This window comes from Megalobrama amblycephala, unplaced genomic scaffold (assembly GCF_018812025.1).
Source record: "Megalobrama amblycephala isolate DHTTF-2021 unplaced genomic scaffold, ASM1881202v1 scaffold501, whole genome shotgun sequence".
Classification (NCBI taxonomy): Eukaryota; Metazoa; Chordata; class Actinopteri; order Cypriniformes; family Xenocyprididae; genus Megalobrama; species Megalobrama amblycephala.
This window is the reverse complement of record NW_025953416.1, coordinates 85,593-102,931: the sequence shown is the minus strand read 5'-3', so window position 1 is coordinate 102,931 and position 17,339 is coordinate 85,593. Positions and strand designations below refer to the sequence as shown.

Sequence of the window (17,339 nt, the reverse complement as noted above, 5' to 3'; positions counted from 1 at the left end):
TTTGTAATACATAACGTCTCATCTGTAGTCATCCAAACGTGCGCTCCTTTGTTTTCTTCTTTGATCAGCAAAGTTGCCTCGCGCATCGCGATCACAGAAAGATGGCTGAAGGTGCATTTTTCAAACTCTGGTGAAGTAATGCGCCGTCATGACGTAGTATTGTGGCGCATGCGCATGATTAAATTTGTTCAAGTTGGAAGTTTTTCTAATTCATTGTTGTAGTTAGACTGTAAGTTTACAGAACTTGACTCATTCGCCTAACTGAAATTCAATTATTTTATAGTTTAGTCTGATTAAAATTAAATGTATTTTAACTGAATATGAATTCAAATTATTTTTTAGATCTGTTAAACTTTTGCTTGCAATTAAATAGGTTTAATCAACTTATAACAACAATGATATTATAAGTATTATACAGATATGTAAAGTACAGCACTGTTGCATTAAGTATCACAAATACAGCACTCCGTAAAAAAAACAAAAAACAAACAAAAAAACATTTTATGTCAAATATTATGTAGAAAACTGACACTAGTCGAGTTTAGAGCAGGAGCTGGTGATAAAAATTTCAACAATAAGTTGTACAGGATTATACACTGTATAAGCAAGTGTTTTGAAATTCAGAAAAATAAATTTCAAGTGTATTAATGCACACAGTATTTATTAAAGACTAAGCACATTTAAAATACATTAACAAATGTCATCTTGGACAACATACTTAAGTTGAAATGAAAATAAATTATTTTTCATGTGCTTTAATATATAAGTCAATACATCAGAATAAGTTTACTTATTTAAAACACTATAAAGTCATAATTAGGTAAAAATTAAGTGCATTTTTAAAAAGTGCTCTTAAGCATGTTTAGAAATATTGTCATGAAAGTGTACTTTCTTCAAGTACAACTTAATAAGTCATTATTACAAAGTGCATTTTTAAAAAAGTGTTAATAAATATTGTCATTTAAGTGTACTTTCTTTAAGTACAACTTAATAAGTCATTATTACAAAGTGCATTTTTAAAAAAGTGTTAATAAATATTGTCATTTAAGTGTACTTTCTTTAAGTACAACTTAATAAGTCATTATTACAAAGTGCATTTTTAAAAACTGCACTTAAGCGTGTTAATAAATAATGCTATTAAAGTGTACTTTTTTTAAGTACAACTTAATAAGTCATTATTACAAAGTGCATTTTTAAAAAGTGCACTCAAGTGTGTTAATAAACATTGTCATTAAAGTTTACTTTCTGTAAGTACAATTAATAAGTCATTATTACAAAGTGTATTTTTAAAAAGTGCACTCAAGCGTGTTAGTAAATATTGTCATTTAAGTGTACTTTCTTTAAGTACAACTTAATTTGACATTATTACAAAGGGCATTTTTAAAAAGTGCACTCAAGCGTGTTAGTAAATATTGTCATTTAAGTGTACTTTCTTTAAGTACAACTTAATTTGACATTATTACAAAGGGCATTTTTAAAAAGTGCACTTAAGCGTGTTAATAAATATTTTCATTAAAGTGTACTTTCTTTAAGTACAACTTAATTTGACATTATTACAAAGTGCATTTTTAAAAAGTGCACTTAAGCATGATAATAAATATTGTCATTAAAGTATATTCTATTTAAGTACACTTAAGTGGCCTTTAAGTTTAATTATATTGTATTATCTGCAAGTGCACTTTGTAAAAAGTATACTAAGTACACACAAAGTACACTTTCAATACAATTAAGTGCACTTCTTTTTCACAAGGGTGAATAATTTCGCTCCCATTATTAAGGCACGATTTAGCTAAATCATTGAAACTAAAAAGAATGGACGGATTAATAAAACGTCATAAAAAACTGCAACTCCTGCAGCTGCATTTAAACGCAGGAGTGTATTATAGTATTCCTTAAAATATCAAATATCAAATTCAGAAACAACACATTCCAGCGCATAGATCGCCTCTTATTTAACACAGACCTACGAATTTATTATCGAATTGAGATATTTCTTTCTTTTTAGGTACAATTATTCGCTGAGTTTAAGTTCATTTTTGAGACGTTTCAGATTCTCGCAGAGAGCCAGCTAAAAGCTCACCGTGTTTTTTAATTAATTTTATTTTATTTTTCAAAAGTACAAGGTTTTGTTGTTATTGTGAGCGTACACAAATAAAAGTAGACCATTTGTAGTCTTGCACTAATCTGTAGGCTATCGCCAAAAATGACGGAAGGCCTGTTTTAAGTTGTTTCAGCTGTCATGAGGAGAAAATCCATCAGAACGCGCCGGCCAGAGGGATAAAAATGTAACCAATTTAGTTTCTTATTTATATTTAAATATTGGGCTATAGCCTAATATTTTTTTTTTTAAGATTTCACCAATTGATTATGAAAAGTGAATAGCATGACGGATGCGCAATGTTGGGAGACATGCAGCGGGTCAGACATAAGTTTGACCACTTCATTAAGTTTTGTTTTATAGTAAGTCTTTCTTTAAAGTTAATTTCGTTTTGTAGAAATTGTATCTTAATTTCAATCAATGTTTCATCAACCAATTATTAATAATTAGGAAGAAAACCAAGAACGTCGGATGTGGAATGGATTGCATAACAAACGAACTCATGTTTCCACGGCCTTTGAATAAGGCTCAATCAATAGATGTCTTTCTGTTTTTATTAAATTTCTTAAATACATGTGTTTATTACTGAATTAATTGATAAGATGTTTTGGTCTACCAATATATTTTAGCTGGTCTAAATTCTAAGTTAGACACAAATTTGCGTAATAGGCTAGGCTATATAAGGTTCCCTTCTAGACAAGAGCGTAAATTGCTGTTTTGTCTCGGCACACGACTGCTAACAGTAACACAGTAACAGCGCATCAAAGCTTGCTGTTGTCTTGGCTACCTTACAAAAGGCGATGGAAACAAGAGTGAATTTCCCCCCTTTTGTGGTAATTTAGCACTATTTTTCTATTGTATTCTGCTTGCATTTTCGACTAAACTCAATTGACTAAAGATAAAAAATAAAGCATCCAACCGATTCAGTTGGATGCTTTATTTTTATCTTTAGTCAATTGAGTTTAGTTCTAAAAAAAAGCAAAGGCTAGTAAATAATCTGCGACGGGGCCCATCATAGCGTGGGGGGCTGCTGGGGTGTCCCGTATGCCCATGATGTAATGGTAATACATCGCTTACAAAGTGTTCTTGTTAACTACTGTATGATTATCAGACGATTTTAATGTGTTAATGTTTCAACCATATCGTGCAATTATAGCTATGCAACAATCTGATAAACTGCAATTGTGCAGTTTGTATCCATTAACACGCTCATAAACATTACAAAAAGAAATGTCATGCCATAAGCAATTACGAACAAAAAAACGTTGATATCCCAATAATCAACATTTTGTTATTCAACAAGTGCTAGGCTATTAAGATAAAAAGTTTCTGCTATAGATAGTTTGCACCTAATCTCACTCTTCACAATGGGCTACACAATATTTTATAGGCCTATTTGTATTTTGACTGCAGAGCAAAATGACGAGAACATGTTTAATATTGGAAGTTTAAGATTCTTTATTAAATATTCTTACTTTATGCAAAACATAGGCATCTGTACATTGTACCTCTATAACATCATAACATAAATTATTAAATTATATGAACCGTACAAACCCAATCTTGGTTTTTGCTATTTATTTAGGCCTATTTATTTATATCAGCAGATCTGTGTTGATTCAGTTCATTTCAATAACTGTTGATGTTGCAAACTGTGGTTAAGCTGTAAAGTAGCTCGAAAGGCAAGGCAAGGCAAGGCAATTTTATTTGTATAGCACATTTCATACACAATGGTAATTCAAAGTGCTTTACATAAAGAAGAATAATAAAAATAGAACAAAAGGAATAGAAATGACAGTAAAATGCATTAAAAGTCAGAATAGCAAGATGATACATAAAAGATATAAAATACATTAAAAATGAAATAAAAACAGGAAAGGAATAAAAAGAATAAAAAGATAATACGTATAAAATAAAATGCAAACAGTTCGGACATAGCACAGTGCTCAATCAGCAAATGCATAGATAAAAAGATGTGTTTTGAGTCTGGATTTGAATGTGGCTACTGTTGGAGCACACCTGATCTCTTCTGGAAGCTGGTTCCAGCTGCGGCTGGCATAACAGCTAAAAGCAGACTCTCCCTGCTTTGAGTGAACCCTTGGTATTTCTAAATGACTTGATCCTGATGATCTGAGTGATCTGTTAGGTTTATATTCTATGAGCATATCTGCAATGTATTGAGGTCCTAGACCATTGAGTGATTTATAAACAAGTAACAGTACTTTAAAGTCAATTCTAAATGCAACTGGAAGCCAGTGCAAGGACCTGAGGACTGGTGTGATGTGTTCATGTTTTCTGGTTCTGCTCAGAATCCTGGCAGCAGCATTCTGTACGAGCTGCAGCTGTCTTATGGTCTTTTTGGGAAGGCCAGTGAGGAGCCCATTACAATAATCCACCCTGCTGGTGATGAAAGCATGAACAAGTTTCTCTAAGTCTTGACTGGAGACAAAGCATCTAATTCTTGCAATATTTTTTAGATGATAATATGCTGATTTAGTTACTGTCTTTACATGGCTACTGAAACTCAGGTCTGACTCCAAAATCACACCAAGATTCCTGACTTGATTTTTAATTGTTTGACCCCTAGAGTGAAGGTACGTGTTCACTTTGAGAACTTCATCTTTGTTTCCAAACACAATGATTTCAGTTTTGTCTTTGTTTAACTGAAGGAAGTTTAGGCACATCCAATTTTTTATTTCATCAATGCATTGGCACAGGGAGTCAATGGGGCTGTAGTCATTAGGTGATAGGGCTAGGTAAATCTGGGTGTCATCTGCATAGCTGTGATATGCAATTTGGTTCTTTCTCATTATTTGGCTCAGTGGCAGCATATATAGGTTTGAACAGGAGGGGTGCGAGTATTGAACCTTGAGGGACTCCGCATGTCATGGAAGTCCACTCAGACTTATGGTCACCGATACTCACATAATAACCTCTCCCTTCTAAGTATGACCTGAACCATTTAAGGACCATCCCAGAAAGCCCAACCCAGTTTTTCAGCCTGTCAAGAAGTATGTTGTGATCGACAGTGTCAAACGCAGCACTGAGGTCGAGAAGAACCAGCACTGATAATTTACCCGAATCTGTGTTTAGGCGAATATCATTTATTATCTTTATGAGTGCTGTCTCTGTGCTGTGATGCGGTCGGAAACCAGATTGAAAGTTGTCAAAATATCCATTCAAGCTTAAGAACTTGTTCAGCTGATTGAAAACAACTTTTTCAATGATCTTGCCTATGAAAGGAAGATTTGAGATTGGTCTGTAGTTGCTTAGTATGGTGTTATCCAGATTGCTCTTTTTCAGGAGGGGCTTAACAACTGCAGTTTTCAGGGATTTTGGAAAAGTCCCAGAGAGAAGTGAGGCATTTACCACTTCTAGGAGATCTGCTTCTAAACAGTTAAACACGCTTTTGAAAAAAAGATGTGGGAAGTGTGTCAAGGGCGCAGGTTGATGTTTTAAGGTGCTGTACTGTTTCTTCCAAAATGTTACCATCAATTGCTTCGAAAACAGACATAATAGCTACTTTCTGAGGTTGTGATCTGGTCTGTTTTACCCCAGTGCAGCTCAAGGATGTGCTGATCGCCTTTCTGATATTATTAATTTTCTCAGAGAAGAAGGAAGCAAACTCACAGCATTTGCTGTCTGAGAGCATTTCACTGGGAATCTGACTTGGGGGGGTTTGTTAGTCTCTCTAGAGTAGCAAAAAGAGTGCGGGTGTTGTTTAAGTTTCTGTTTATAATATTTGAGAAGAAGGTCTGTCTAGCTTTGCCTAGTTCCACATTGAAAGCATGAAGAATATCTTTATAGATGTTATAATGGATTTCGAGTTTTGTCTTTCGCCTCATGCGCTCAGCTTTTCTGCATTGTCTTTTCATATTTTGCACTGCTGTTGAGTTTCTCCACGGTGCTTTTTGTCTGCCACTTTTCTTCCTGACTTTCACAGGAGCAATGTTATCAATAACATTCTGTTCTTTTGAGTTAAAAGAATCAAGGCGAAAATCAACAGAGTCTGCAGATATGCTTGGTGTTAAAGATATAGCCTTCATAAACAGTGCACTAGTATTCTCATTTAAGCATCGCTTTTTGACTGAGACAGATCTAGCTTCAACAGTTGGAGAGATCAATATATCAAAGAAAATACAGAAATGATCAGATAGCACTACATCCTTAATGACAATGGATGAAATGTTTAGACCCTTACTAATAATTAAATCTAGAGTGTGTCCACGATTGTGTGTGGGTCCATGTACATGCTGAGTCAGATCAAAAGTATTCAAAACAGTTATGATTTCTTTTGCCATATTGGATTCTGCATTTTCTATGTGGATGTTAAAGTCTCCAGTAATAGCAAAACAGTCAAACTCAGAGGAAATTGCTGATAACAGTTCTGTAAAATCCTCCACAAAGGCTGGAGAGTATTTTGGAGGCCTGTAAATAACTATAAGTAGAATGCGAGGAGCACCTTTTAACACAATACCCAAGTATTCGAAAGACAAGTAATCACCAAATGACACTTGCTTGCATTGATAGACATCTTTAAATAGAGCAGCTACACCTCCACCTCTCCTAACAGCTCTGCAGACACTCATAAAAGTAAAGTCAGGAGGGGCTGTTTCATTCAGGATTGTTGAACTGCAACTGTCTTCAAGCCATGTTTCATTTAGAAGCATAAAATCTAGGTTGTTTGTGGTTATTAAGTCATTGACTAGAAGTGATTTATTTTTAAGTGAGCGGATGTTTAAAAGTGCTAACTTAACTAACTTAAGAATTGACCAAGATATGTAACATTATGGCTCCGTATTATTAGAACAATAACTGTACAGAATCTTTACTGACATCCAATGTTCCTTAAAGACAAAGAAATAAAATAAAAATGTTAAAGAAAAACAAACAAAAACAACAAACTGACTGTGTTCCATTTATAGGCTATATCAATGTATAGTAATTTTTACATTATCTTGTGTGTATAAAAAGGCACTCACCCAACCTAACAGTGCTTGCTCTGCAACACTTGACAAGTTTGAGATAGGGGGAAGGGCGCTTTGTTTAAAATGTTTGTCACCAAAGCCATTAATCCAGAGGGCGGGAGACTCAAAATATTAGCCTAAGATATGCGCGTGACAGACCTTTTTGCAATCTTGGTGCTTTTTGTTTTGAAAAAAACATCCTGATCTGATCATATGAAATAAGCTGACGAAATACACAATTGTTAGACTCTGTTATGAGTATTTGCAGTAAGTTTCTTTATTTGTTTGTGTTATGGGGATTTGCAGAAGTTCAAATGGGATCAACCCTCCCCCGCGCGTTTGCCAGCGTCTGCTGCTGCCGAGCAGAGTATGTGCGAAGTTTTGACTGGAACGAGGAGGGATTTTTTAAAAGTCGGAGAGTTTTTTTTGTTGTTGTTGTTGTTTTTCTTAAAATTATTTAAGTAATAAAGACATGTAATAAAGTAATAAATAAATTTAATGAAAACAGAAAGACGTATATTGATTGAGCCTTATTTAAAGGCCGCGGAAACATGGTTTCGTTTGTTACGCACTTCAATCCACACCCGACGTTCTTGGTTTTCTTTCTAATTATTAAATATAGGCAATTGGTTGATGAAACATTGATTGAAATTAAGATACAATTTCTACAAAACGAAATTCACTTTAAAGAAAGACTTACTATAAAACAAAACTTAATGAAGTGGTCAAACTTATGTCTGACCCGCTGCATGTCTCCCGACATTGCGCATCCGTCATGCTATTCACTTTTCATAATCAACATAGGTGACATCTTAAAAAAATTATATTAGGCTATAGCCCAATATTTGAATATAAATATGAAACTAAATTGGTTACATTTTTATCCCTCTGGCCGACGAAAGCGCCGGCGCGTTCTGATGGATTTTTTCCTCATGACAGCTGAAACAACTTAAAACAGGCCTTCCGTCATTTTTGCCGATAGCCTACAGATTGATGCAAGACTACAAATGGTCTACTTTTATTTGTGTACGCTCACAATAACAACAAAACCTTGTGCTTTTGAATAATAAAATAAAATAAAAAGAGTGCGCTTTCAGCTGTCTCTCTGCGAGAATCTGAAACGTCCCAAAAGTGAACTTAAACTCAGCGAACAATTGTACCTAAAAAGAAAGAAATATCTCAATTCGATAAGATATAGGTCTGTGTTAAATAAGAGGCGATCTATCCGCTGGAACGTGTTGTTTCTGAAATCATGGCCAGTGCTCGTTGCTGCTGTTATCAGTTCTCTTGGCGCTCGTGCACACGCGCAGTTTTCACACAGACAATCGAGCGTTTCGTTCTGGTAAAAGCACAAAACAAAATGCACACAACGTGTCCTTGCTCTTGATGTACAATCACTGATGAACACCTTTGGTTTTAATGAGTAAATTAGACAAAATATTTATTCCTGCCGGTATTTTAGTCTGCAATATCAAAATCACTAAACGTTACATAGCATATATAGCCTAACAATAACAACAATAAAAAAAATCAAGAACAATAGCAGTTAATAATTATTGCGCTTAATGCGGTCTTAATGCTGGACCGTTCTCATTTCGCTCCGCATATGGAACTTTTTTTTTTTTTTTTTTGCTTAGAGCAAACCAGAATGAAAATATTACATTTTTAATCCGTGTGTGTGTGCTCCTATATATATATATATATATATATATATATATATATATATATATATATATATATATATGCCTAGTAATGACTGTTTAATGACAATAGCATGCAGTAAGACTTAAGACTTTGTGTAAAGGTCTTTCTTTTAATTTTTGATGCATAGACTGTAGCCTAAGACTATCCCACGTTTTGAAATTAACTCTCACTTTAAATTATCTAATGGTTTTTAAGGATGTTAAAATGTTATATTATAATGTTATTGTTGTTTTACTTCGTCCTTTCATCTCCGTTTACAAACCGACATTTTATTATTACAGTCACTTTCCAATCCGTCCCTTTGCGCCACCTGGCGGTAGTTTTTTACACGCGACTGAATTTCAGTTAACGCAACGGCCCTGCGGCGGCGGTATGCGCAGCGGTAATACCCATTTTGGTTGTCCACCTACTGTATATTTTGTCCAGCTGATTACTAACAATATCTCTAATGTTTTCAACTACTTGTAAATCATGAGAAAATTCCCATTCTAAACAGTGACACGGGGCAGTGCAGTCGCCTGTCAATGACGTCAGTTACCCTTTGTTACTGCCTTTACTGACGTAGAAACCACATGACAACAGTGCCGTGGACAAATGCGGAAGTAGTGTCTAGCGTCCAGCAAACCACTGCTTCAAGCAGTTCCTTATTTACTTCTTGCACGTTTTATGGTGGATTGTGTTACTTATTGATGGAACATAATTACTGTTTACCATCTGCCACTGGTTCTGTCGACAAGGACAGGTCCCGTAAACCTCATACTCATAACCGGAAAAGCGGAAGCGGCGCCGGCAACTGTGTCATAATAAAAGTCCCGCTGCTCGTGAGGCGTGTGTTGATCAATCGCTCCAGCTCCTCGTTCAGCTCCCGCAACACACGGTCCTGCTCTGCTTCATACTACAGTAACGTTAATAATCGCATCCACGAACATGAGTTCTTCCAGACTCCAATCCCTATTCTTTTGCACCGTCCGTTGAGATGGAGACCACATTTCCCAAGTTTCCGCTCTAAAACTTGGCGTCATCAAACTACGCCTTTGTTTTGAATAGGCTTCTAGCGACCTCTAGCGGAAAAAAATATTACAGATTGTACCTTTAATGTCGATTAAAAGAATACAGTAAACGTTTCGTCATTCTTGTAGGCTATGGCGCACTGACAGGAATCGTTTATGAATTAGTTAAATGGTTTTTACACATTAGAAAATAAAAACATTGTTATTTTAGTAGAATGAAAATCAAAAGGATTATAATTTAGTATCTTACTTACAATGTATCTGCACTTTTCTAGGACAGAAATGGCAATATTCAGAGCGTGAGCGTGAGCGTGTCCCGCACTGACCGACTGATCGAGCACATGCACGAGCATTGCAAAAACTCCCACCAATCCGCAGTTTTTTAATAATCTCATCTGATGCATCATGTGCTCAACAGGGATCTGTAGGATTGGTTGAATGCTTAACGCTGAAAAAAGTAGAAAAACTAACATTGCATGCAAGGAGCATATATAACTGTAATGCTGCGACACCTTTCATTTATTTCCACATTTCACTTGATAGTGACAGTCGTAATAGATTCATTTTGAGTGTGCAGGGGGAATTTGAATATGCATTTTTGTCTATTTTGTCTATTGTGTCTCAAAGTTTAAATTTCCTCATTACCTTCAGCTGGTTACTGTGACAACGCCCGTCTATCACCACATTACTTTTACTTACTTTTCATTATTTAATCTTGCCTTGTAACTGAAAAACATCATTATTGTCGATTATTGCTCGTGATCATTTAATAATGATTAATGTCGAATAAAAGAATACAGTAAACGTTTTTGTGTGGGTCATTCTGGTAGGCTATGGCGCACTCGTTTATGGATTAATTCAATGGTATTTACACACTTGTGGCTTTAATTTATAGACGTGTTTAAAAATATATAAAACACCTTTGAACTAATTAAATTTTAAACTTTAGTACACACACAAAATAATTTTTTAAATAACATCTGATAACTGTTCTGAATAATGACATACAATAGTTATTATTCTGACAGGACTATTGTTTTAAATCAATTGTAAAAATGACATGTTTATTATTTGCATTATGCATTGTGTATTTTTCTCGTCTTGTCACAGTGAGAATCTTTTCAGCAGAAACTAAACAGAAATACGCAAAATATTTTGTTAAATAGAAAAAAGACTGTTCAAATGAGTCTCTTTTGTTCACCGTTGCTGCATTTATTTGATTGTAAATACAGTAAAATTGTGATATATTCACTATATTTATATATTATACACTATATTTAATATATATTGCCATTGAACTGTTTATTATGTGAATATATAGTCATTCCTGTGATCATTTTCAGCATCATTACTCCAGTCTTCAGTCACATGATCATTCTGATATGATGATTTGCTGCTCAAGAAACATTTATGATTATTATCAATGTTGAAAACAGTTCATATTTTTGTGGAAACTGTGATAGATTTTATTTCCAGGAGTCTTTGATGAACAGAAGCACAAAAGAACAGCATTAATTTGAAGCAGAAATCTTCAGTGTCATTATAAATGTCTGTACTGTCACTTTAATTCAATAAAGATGAATAAATAAAGCATTAATGTCTTTCAGAGCACAGCTCCAGTGAAGGCCTCATGCGGACAGCGTCACTTCCTGCTGCCCTTTGACCCCAGTGACGGCCCCGAGCGGCTCCTGAGGTCGGCGCTCTCGCTCAGAGCCTGCTCCTCGTCGTATCTGTGAGACGGAGAGAGAGAGAGACTGATATAGAGGAGCCGCTCACGGGACGAGACGTCACGCGGAGGCGTCTGCACTCACTCACAGCACTTGATAGTGTCCCAGAGCCTCTTTGGGCAGGCTGCGGTTCCAGCGACAGTCGGGGATCTCTCCGTTGGGCGTGACGATGTTCAGCATGTCGCTGATCAGGTTGTACTTCAGGATGCGGTCGTTGGCCATGCTGGAGGTGAGAGATGGAGACGCGTTCACCTGAGAGAGACGCACACGGTCTCTTGCTGAAATAACGAGCGATAGAAACATAGAAGACTCTTCAAACCCCAGAGATGATATCATGTGACCTCGATCAGCCACGGCTGGAGCCTGTCATCGATGATGATGTCATAGCCGTGACACTCGAAGCAGTGCTTGTCGTTGTTCATGACGGGCTGCAGACGGTAAGAGGAACACATTATTGTGATTGAGAGCTTTATGCTTCATCAGAACAATCGCTCCTCATGATCTGGACTCACAGCCACGGCTTTGAGCGACTGCACCATGATCCAGTGGATCTGCTCAAACAGGTGGTTGGTGACGTCCCGTCCTCGAGTGCTCTCCAGATAGAGCCGCAAACGCGGTCAAACGCCACGATTGGTTCACGTACTACAAACACTTGTGCATGAAGTCATCATGATGTAAAGATTTAAAAATATATTATGTTTATTGTCTTCACGTTTCATCAGTCAAAGCGTTTCTGCGTGTTTTTCAGCTTCAGTGTCTTTGCCAATATTAGGATGTCACAAGTTATTACCTCTATGAGTCCGTTCTGGACTTTCTGCTCAAGAGCGCCCTCTGGCTTCCAGTATGAATGACACACACATTACATGAGAGTGTTTAGCGCTCCATAATGCTCACGCGCCTCATTTTGGATAAGAATAAAACGTCAGGTTATGCACTCCCTTTTTCAATGCTACTAAAAACATATTTAAAACAGGTCATGTGACTACAGTGGTTCAACTTTAATATTATAAAGCAACGAGAATATTTTTTGTGTGCTAAAAAAACAAAATAAGGACTTTATTCAAGAATATCTAGTACGACTGGGTAAAAAATATTGATTTCTCGATTTTAATCGATTCTCATTTTTACGAACCGATATTGATTCTTAAATCCCAAGAATCGATTAGTCTAGTCTGTTTTCAGTTGATGAATGAGCAGAATATGTAGCGCCTCCCATCCAATAAATCACAATAATCTTTGTGCTTTGTTACTTTTGATATGAAGCAAAGTCTCAGATTTCAAATGACGTCCATCTTATTATGAGATTCAAAAAATAAATACCGTTTTGGCGCTGTTTAATGTGGCGTGACGGATCGCTTTAGCGCCTCAGTTAAAGAGAAGTCACGTGACGTCACATTTACCTCAGAAAAACATATTCATTGACCATAAACTCATTAGTCAGCTAGAAAAGTGACTCTAGAAAGATAAATATAGCTATGCACCGTTACATATTCATTATAATGTTCTTCAATATTTAATGCATGTTTGAATAAATCAGTTATGACAGCCACGATTTAAATGTTTATATTTCAAAAAAACGAATTGGAGTAGAAATGATGTAATTCTAAACTTTATTTATAATAAAAACATCATTGAGTGTAATTTAAGTGTTTGTATATAAATAAGTTAATTTAACCTTCAATATTATTATAGTAGTACCAGCTGACTCTCATGTGTAGTTTACAGCATTAGTTGAGATTTTTTTCCTCTAGAAAATTTGCCATGTACTGAAACTGAAATACTACATCCAAAATAATCGATATTGAATCAAAAGCGTAATCGAATTGAATCAAATCGAAAGCATATGAATAGTAATCTAATCGAATCGTGAAAATTGTGTCAATACCCAGCCCTAATATCTACTGATTCGTTTTTAACCAATTCACAAAATTAACAGAATGTATAGCTGATATAAAAAACTGGATGACCAGTAATTTCCTACTACTAAATTCAGAAAAAACAGAGATTCTAATTTTTGGACCGAAAACTTCTTCACGTAATAACCTAGAATACTGTCTAACACTTGATGGCTGCTCTGTTAAGTCTTCGTCGTCAGTTAGGAACCTGGGTGTGCTCTTTGATACCAATCTTTCATTTGAAGGCCATGTTACTAGCATGTAAAACCGCATTCTTCCATCTTAAAAATATATCTAAACTACGACATATGCTCTCAATGAAGAATGCAGAACAGTTAGTTCATGCGTTCATGACCTCAAGGCTAGATTACTGTAACGCTCTACTGGGTGGTTGTTCCTCCCGCTTGATAAATAAACTACAGCTCGTACAAAATGCAGCAGCAAGAGTTCTTACTAGAACTAGGAAGTATGACCATATTAGCCCAGTTCTGTCATCACTGCATTGGCTTCCTGTTAAACATCGTATACATTTTTAAAATCTTGTTAATTACTTACAAAGCACTAAATGGTTTAGCTCCCCAGTACCTGAGCGAGCTCTTAAAGCATTATAGTCCTTCACGTTTATTGCGATCTCAGAATTCAGGCCAGCTGATAATACCTAGAATATCAAAATCAACCACAGGCGGTAGATCCTTCTCCTATTTGGCACCTAAACTCTGGAACAATCTTCCTAGCATTGTTCGGGATGCAGACACACTCTGTCAGTTTAAATCTAGACTAAAAACGCATCTCTTTAACCTGGCATACACATAACACATTATAAATTTATATTTTCAAATCCGTTAAAGGATTATTAGGCTGCATAAATTAGGTCAGCCAGAACCGGGAACACTTCCTATAACACCAGATGTACTCGTTACATCAGAAAAAGAATGGCATCTACGCTAATGTTAGTCTTTCTGTTTATCCCGAGGTTTACCGTAGTCAACCGGATCCAGGCCGTATCCAGATGAGACCGAGGACCGGCGCCTTGATACGACCACAACGCAGCCCTGAAGTATCAGCAGAGATCGAGTCGACTAGATCATCCATTGTGAAGGCCTCATCGACACGACAGCCAGTGCCACAGTTTCCTCAAAATTATAATCACGATTATTAATTACATTTATTCTATCAAAAAGAGTAATGTAATTATGGCTATTTTGCAAGTTCTTTACCAACCTACAATTCACCCAAAAGGCCTGTAGGTGGCACAACGACTTAATTTAACCAACTATGATAACTTCGTTAGATGGTAAATCAATACAAAACATGGTTTTGGTGAGTGCTTTGTAATATGTATTCACATTAGATTTTAAAGCAACAAAATTAGTTTGCAATAAGACAAACCAGATTCAAATTGCCCGGCAAATTCGTAAAGCAAAGAACAATCATTTCTAGCTGATCAACATTATGAAAACTGGTGAATCCTTTAGGAACTTCAAAAGATAAAACAGCGAAATTCCTAATATTACTTCCAATATTTCCAAATTATGTTCATTTTCATAGAGTGGGCCAATATCGTGACGATTATTTAAAATCAATCGGGAGAAGCAGATATCGTTATCGTGATTAAAATACGATTAATCGTGCAGCCCTAATTTAATTTAATTTGACTTGACATTTGATATTCAACAGTACCCTTGACATTTATTCAACAGTGCTTTTGATCTGCCTGCATTGACACTATTCTTTAAAAGGAAAAATTATATACCAATTATCAATGTAAAGCTGCTTTGACACAATCTGCATTGTAGAAAGCGCTATATAAATAAGGGTGACTGATGGGCGATTTCAAACACTGCTTCATGAAGCTTGACGAATCTTTTTTTTGAATCAGTGGCTGTGGGTGCGAGCGACTCACGCCGTGTTTCTGGATGGCCACGTTGGTGAGGTGCACGAACATGTTGATGTTGATGTGATTTCTGTGTCTTATTGAACACGGATGATCTGAACTACAGGCGCTGCTCAAGTGTTTCAATATAAACTGACAGACTACAGATCATGTGATCAATAAAACACGGCGGATTGGCCTCACAATCACAGCTGTCAATCACAGCGATCAGTTCATGCTAAATGAGCTTTTGTTCAGAAGATGAGCATCACAACAGCAGCAGCATCATTTCCGTTTCGTCTTCTTCTTCATCTTGTTAATGGCCACTCACTTTATTATTATTAGTTTATTATTATTAATGAGGATGTAATGCCCCAACAGCCCCAGAGGATCAGAGCTGGCGCTGCATGTTCACACTGGGCTCCTCAAACTCCAGGATGTATTAAGTATTATGTATTACCTCCCATATATATTAAGATGACTAGATTTCTGAAATGGAAACTAAATTACCAGCATATGCTGTAACATATTTACACTTTAAAAGGCCAGTCAAGAAGTTAAATAACTGACATTTTCCACTCAATTTATTTTATTTTTCAATAATAAAATAAAAACAAGTAATCAGCATGTCATAAATAACAAAATATTTTTTACATATTTTTTGATTCGTTTTTCATTCAACAATTAAAATTGAGTTTTAAAAGTTCGAAATTGATTGAACACATCGCTGATCTACTGAGTATGATGGTTCTTGGGACTGTTGTTTATGCTTGTTTGTACATGGCCGTTTATCGTGATAAAGTCTTTGTTGCTTTTCCAGTGTGGTTTCCTGTTCATCTGCGGCTAGTACTGCACTCCAGCGTGTTCTACTCTCTAGGGATAGTCTCCAGTATGAATTTGGTCAGCTTTCTGACCAACAAATATACATATATGGAGAGAGAAAGAGTGTGTGTTTTAAATCAGAACATGCATTTTGCATTATTATTTTTTTACTGTATAAGCTAAACAAATCAGAAACATACCTGTGCTATAGTCAAAGCTATGGTCTCTTGCAATCCTGCATCTGACAGCTTTTGAATTGTCGTGGCCCTGATACTTTAGGACGATCATGTCCCGGCTTCTTTGCACAATCTTGGATGGCTGATTTACACCCAGAGGAACACTGGTGTACCAAAGTATGAAATTTTATTCAAGGAAAGCCCCTTGAGATGCAACATCTCGTTTTCAAGGGGGACCAAGAACAGATACAGTGCACTCAATACAATACAAAACAAACAGAACATTACCAGATAATGTCGTCAGCAGCAAAGCTCCTCTTGGGCTGCAGGTAAAGTGGTTTTGTGTCAGGTTGGATCTTGCTAATATATTTCTCCAGTGCAGTTTGAGTGCTGGTTCAGAGCCAGAGCTATGTGTTTCTTAGCTGTTTAACGAGGCACTAACTTCTCACATCAGTGTTTGCAATATTTCTATCTAGGCTGTGATTTCACTGAATAAAGTATCACAGAATATTATATAAAGTATAGTTTTTAAAGCACTTTTGTCTTGAGTTGAGTTACCGCCGCTGCGGGAGATACATGTCTCACATCTTCAGAAAAGGACAAACGGGTGTAAGACTTGCTGTGCAAAGAGTTGTCACACCATGCACTACGCAAACATCGAGGTATCTATATTACTATCAGTTTATAATTTTTCTTCATTTAACTTACTGAACATCAATGTTGATGCAGAGAGAGTTCAGTTTCTTTAATCAGAATATAATACAATTATGACAGTTTAGATGTCCTCAAACACAAACGGCAGAGTTACAAAAATGGGTGTGTGATAAAATAATTCAAAGACTCAGTCGTGTTGAAATGCATCATTAATGCAGCTCTGATGTCAGCCCCTTCTGTGTTAGCATGCTCAGGTAATGTCTGAACAGGAGGCTGAATTTAGTGCTCTTCAGTGAAATTATCACCATGTTCCTCACAAATGTTATGGAGCACACAGCAGGTCAGTGCCATTTTCTTGATTGGAGTCGTTTCTTTTTAGAAGCGATCTCAAAATGGCCCGTTTTGTTACATTT

At 36.1% G+C, this 17,339-nt stretch overlaps 1 protein-coding gene across 1 annotated transcript; it reads right to left on the bottom strand.

The window, feature by feature from the left end:
* Positions 1-11,421: 11,421 nt before the first annotated feature.
* LOC125261836 (polyglutamylase complex subunit TTLL1-like) lies at positions 11,422-12,117 on the bottom strand (the record flags this gene model as incomplete). The annotated part of the gene is given in 3 exon segments (XM_048180386.1): positions 11,422-11,509; positions 11,595-11,758; positions 11,848-12,117. Coding segments are annotated over 3 exon segments (522 nt in total), but the record flags the coding sequence as incomplete, so codon positions are not given.
* Between the last annotated feature and the right edge of the window lie 5,222 nt (positions 12,118-17,339).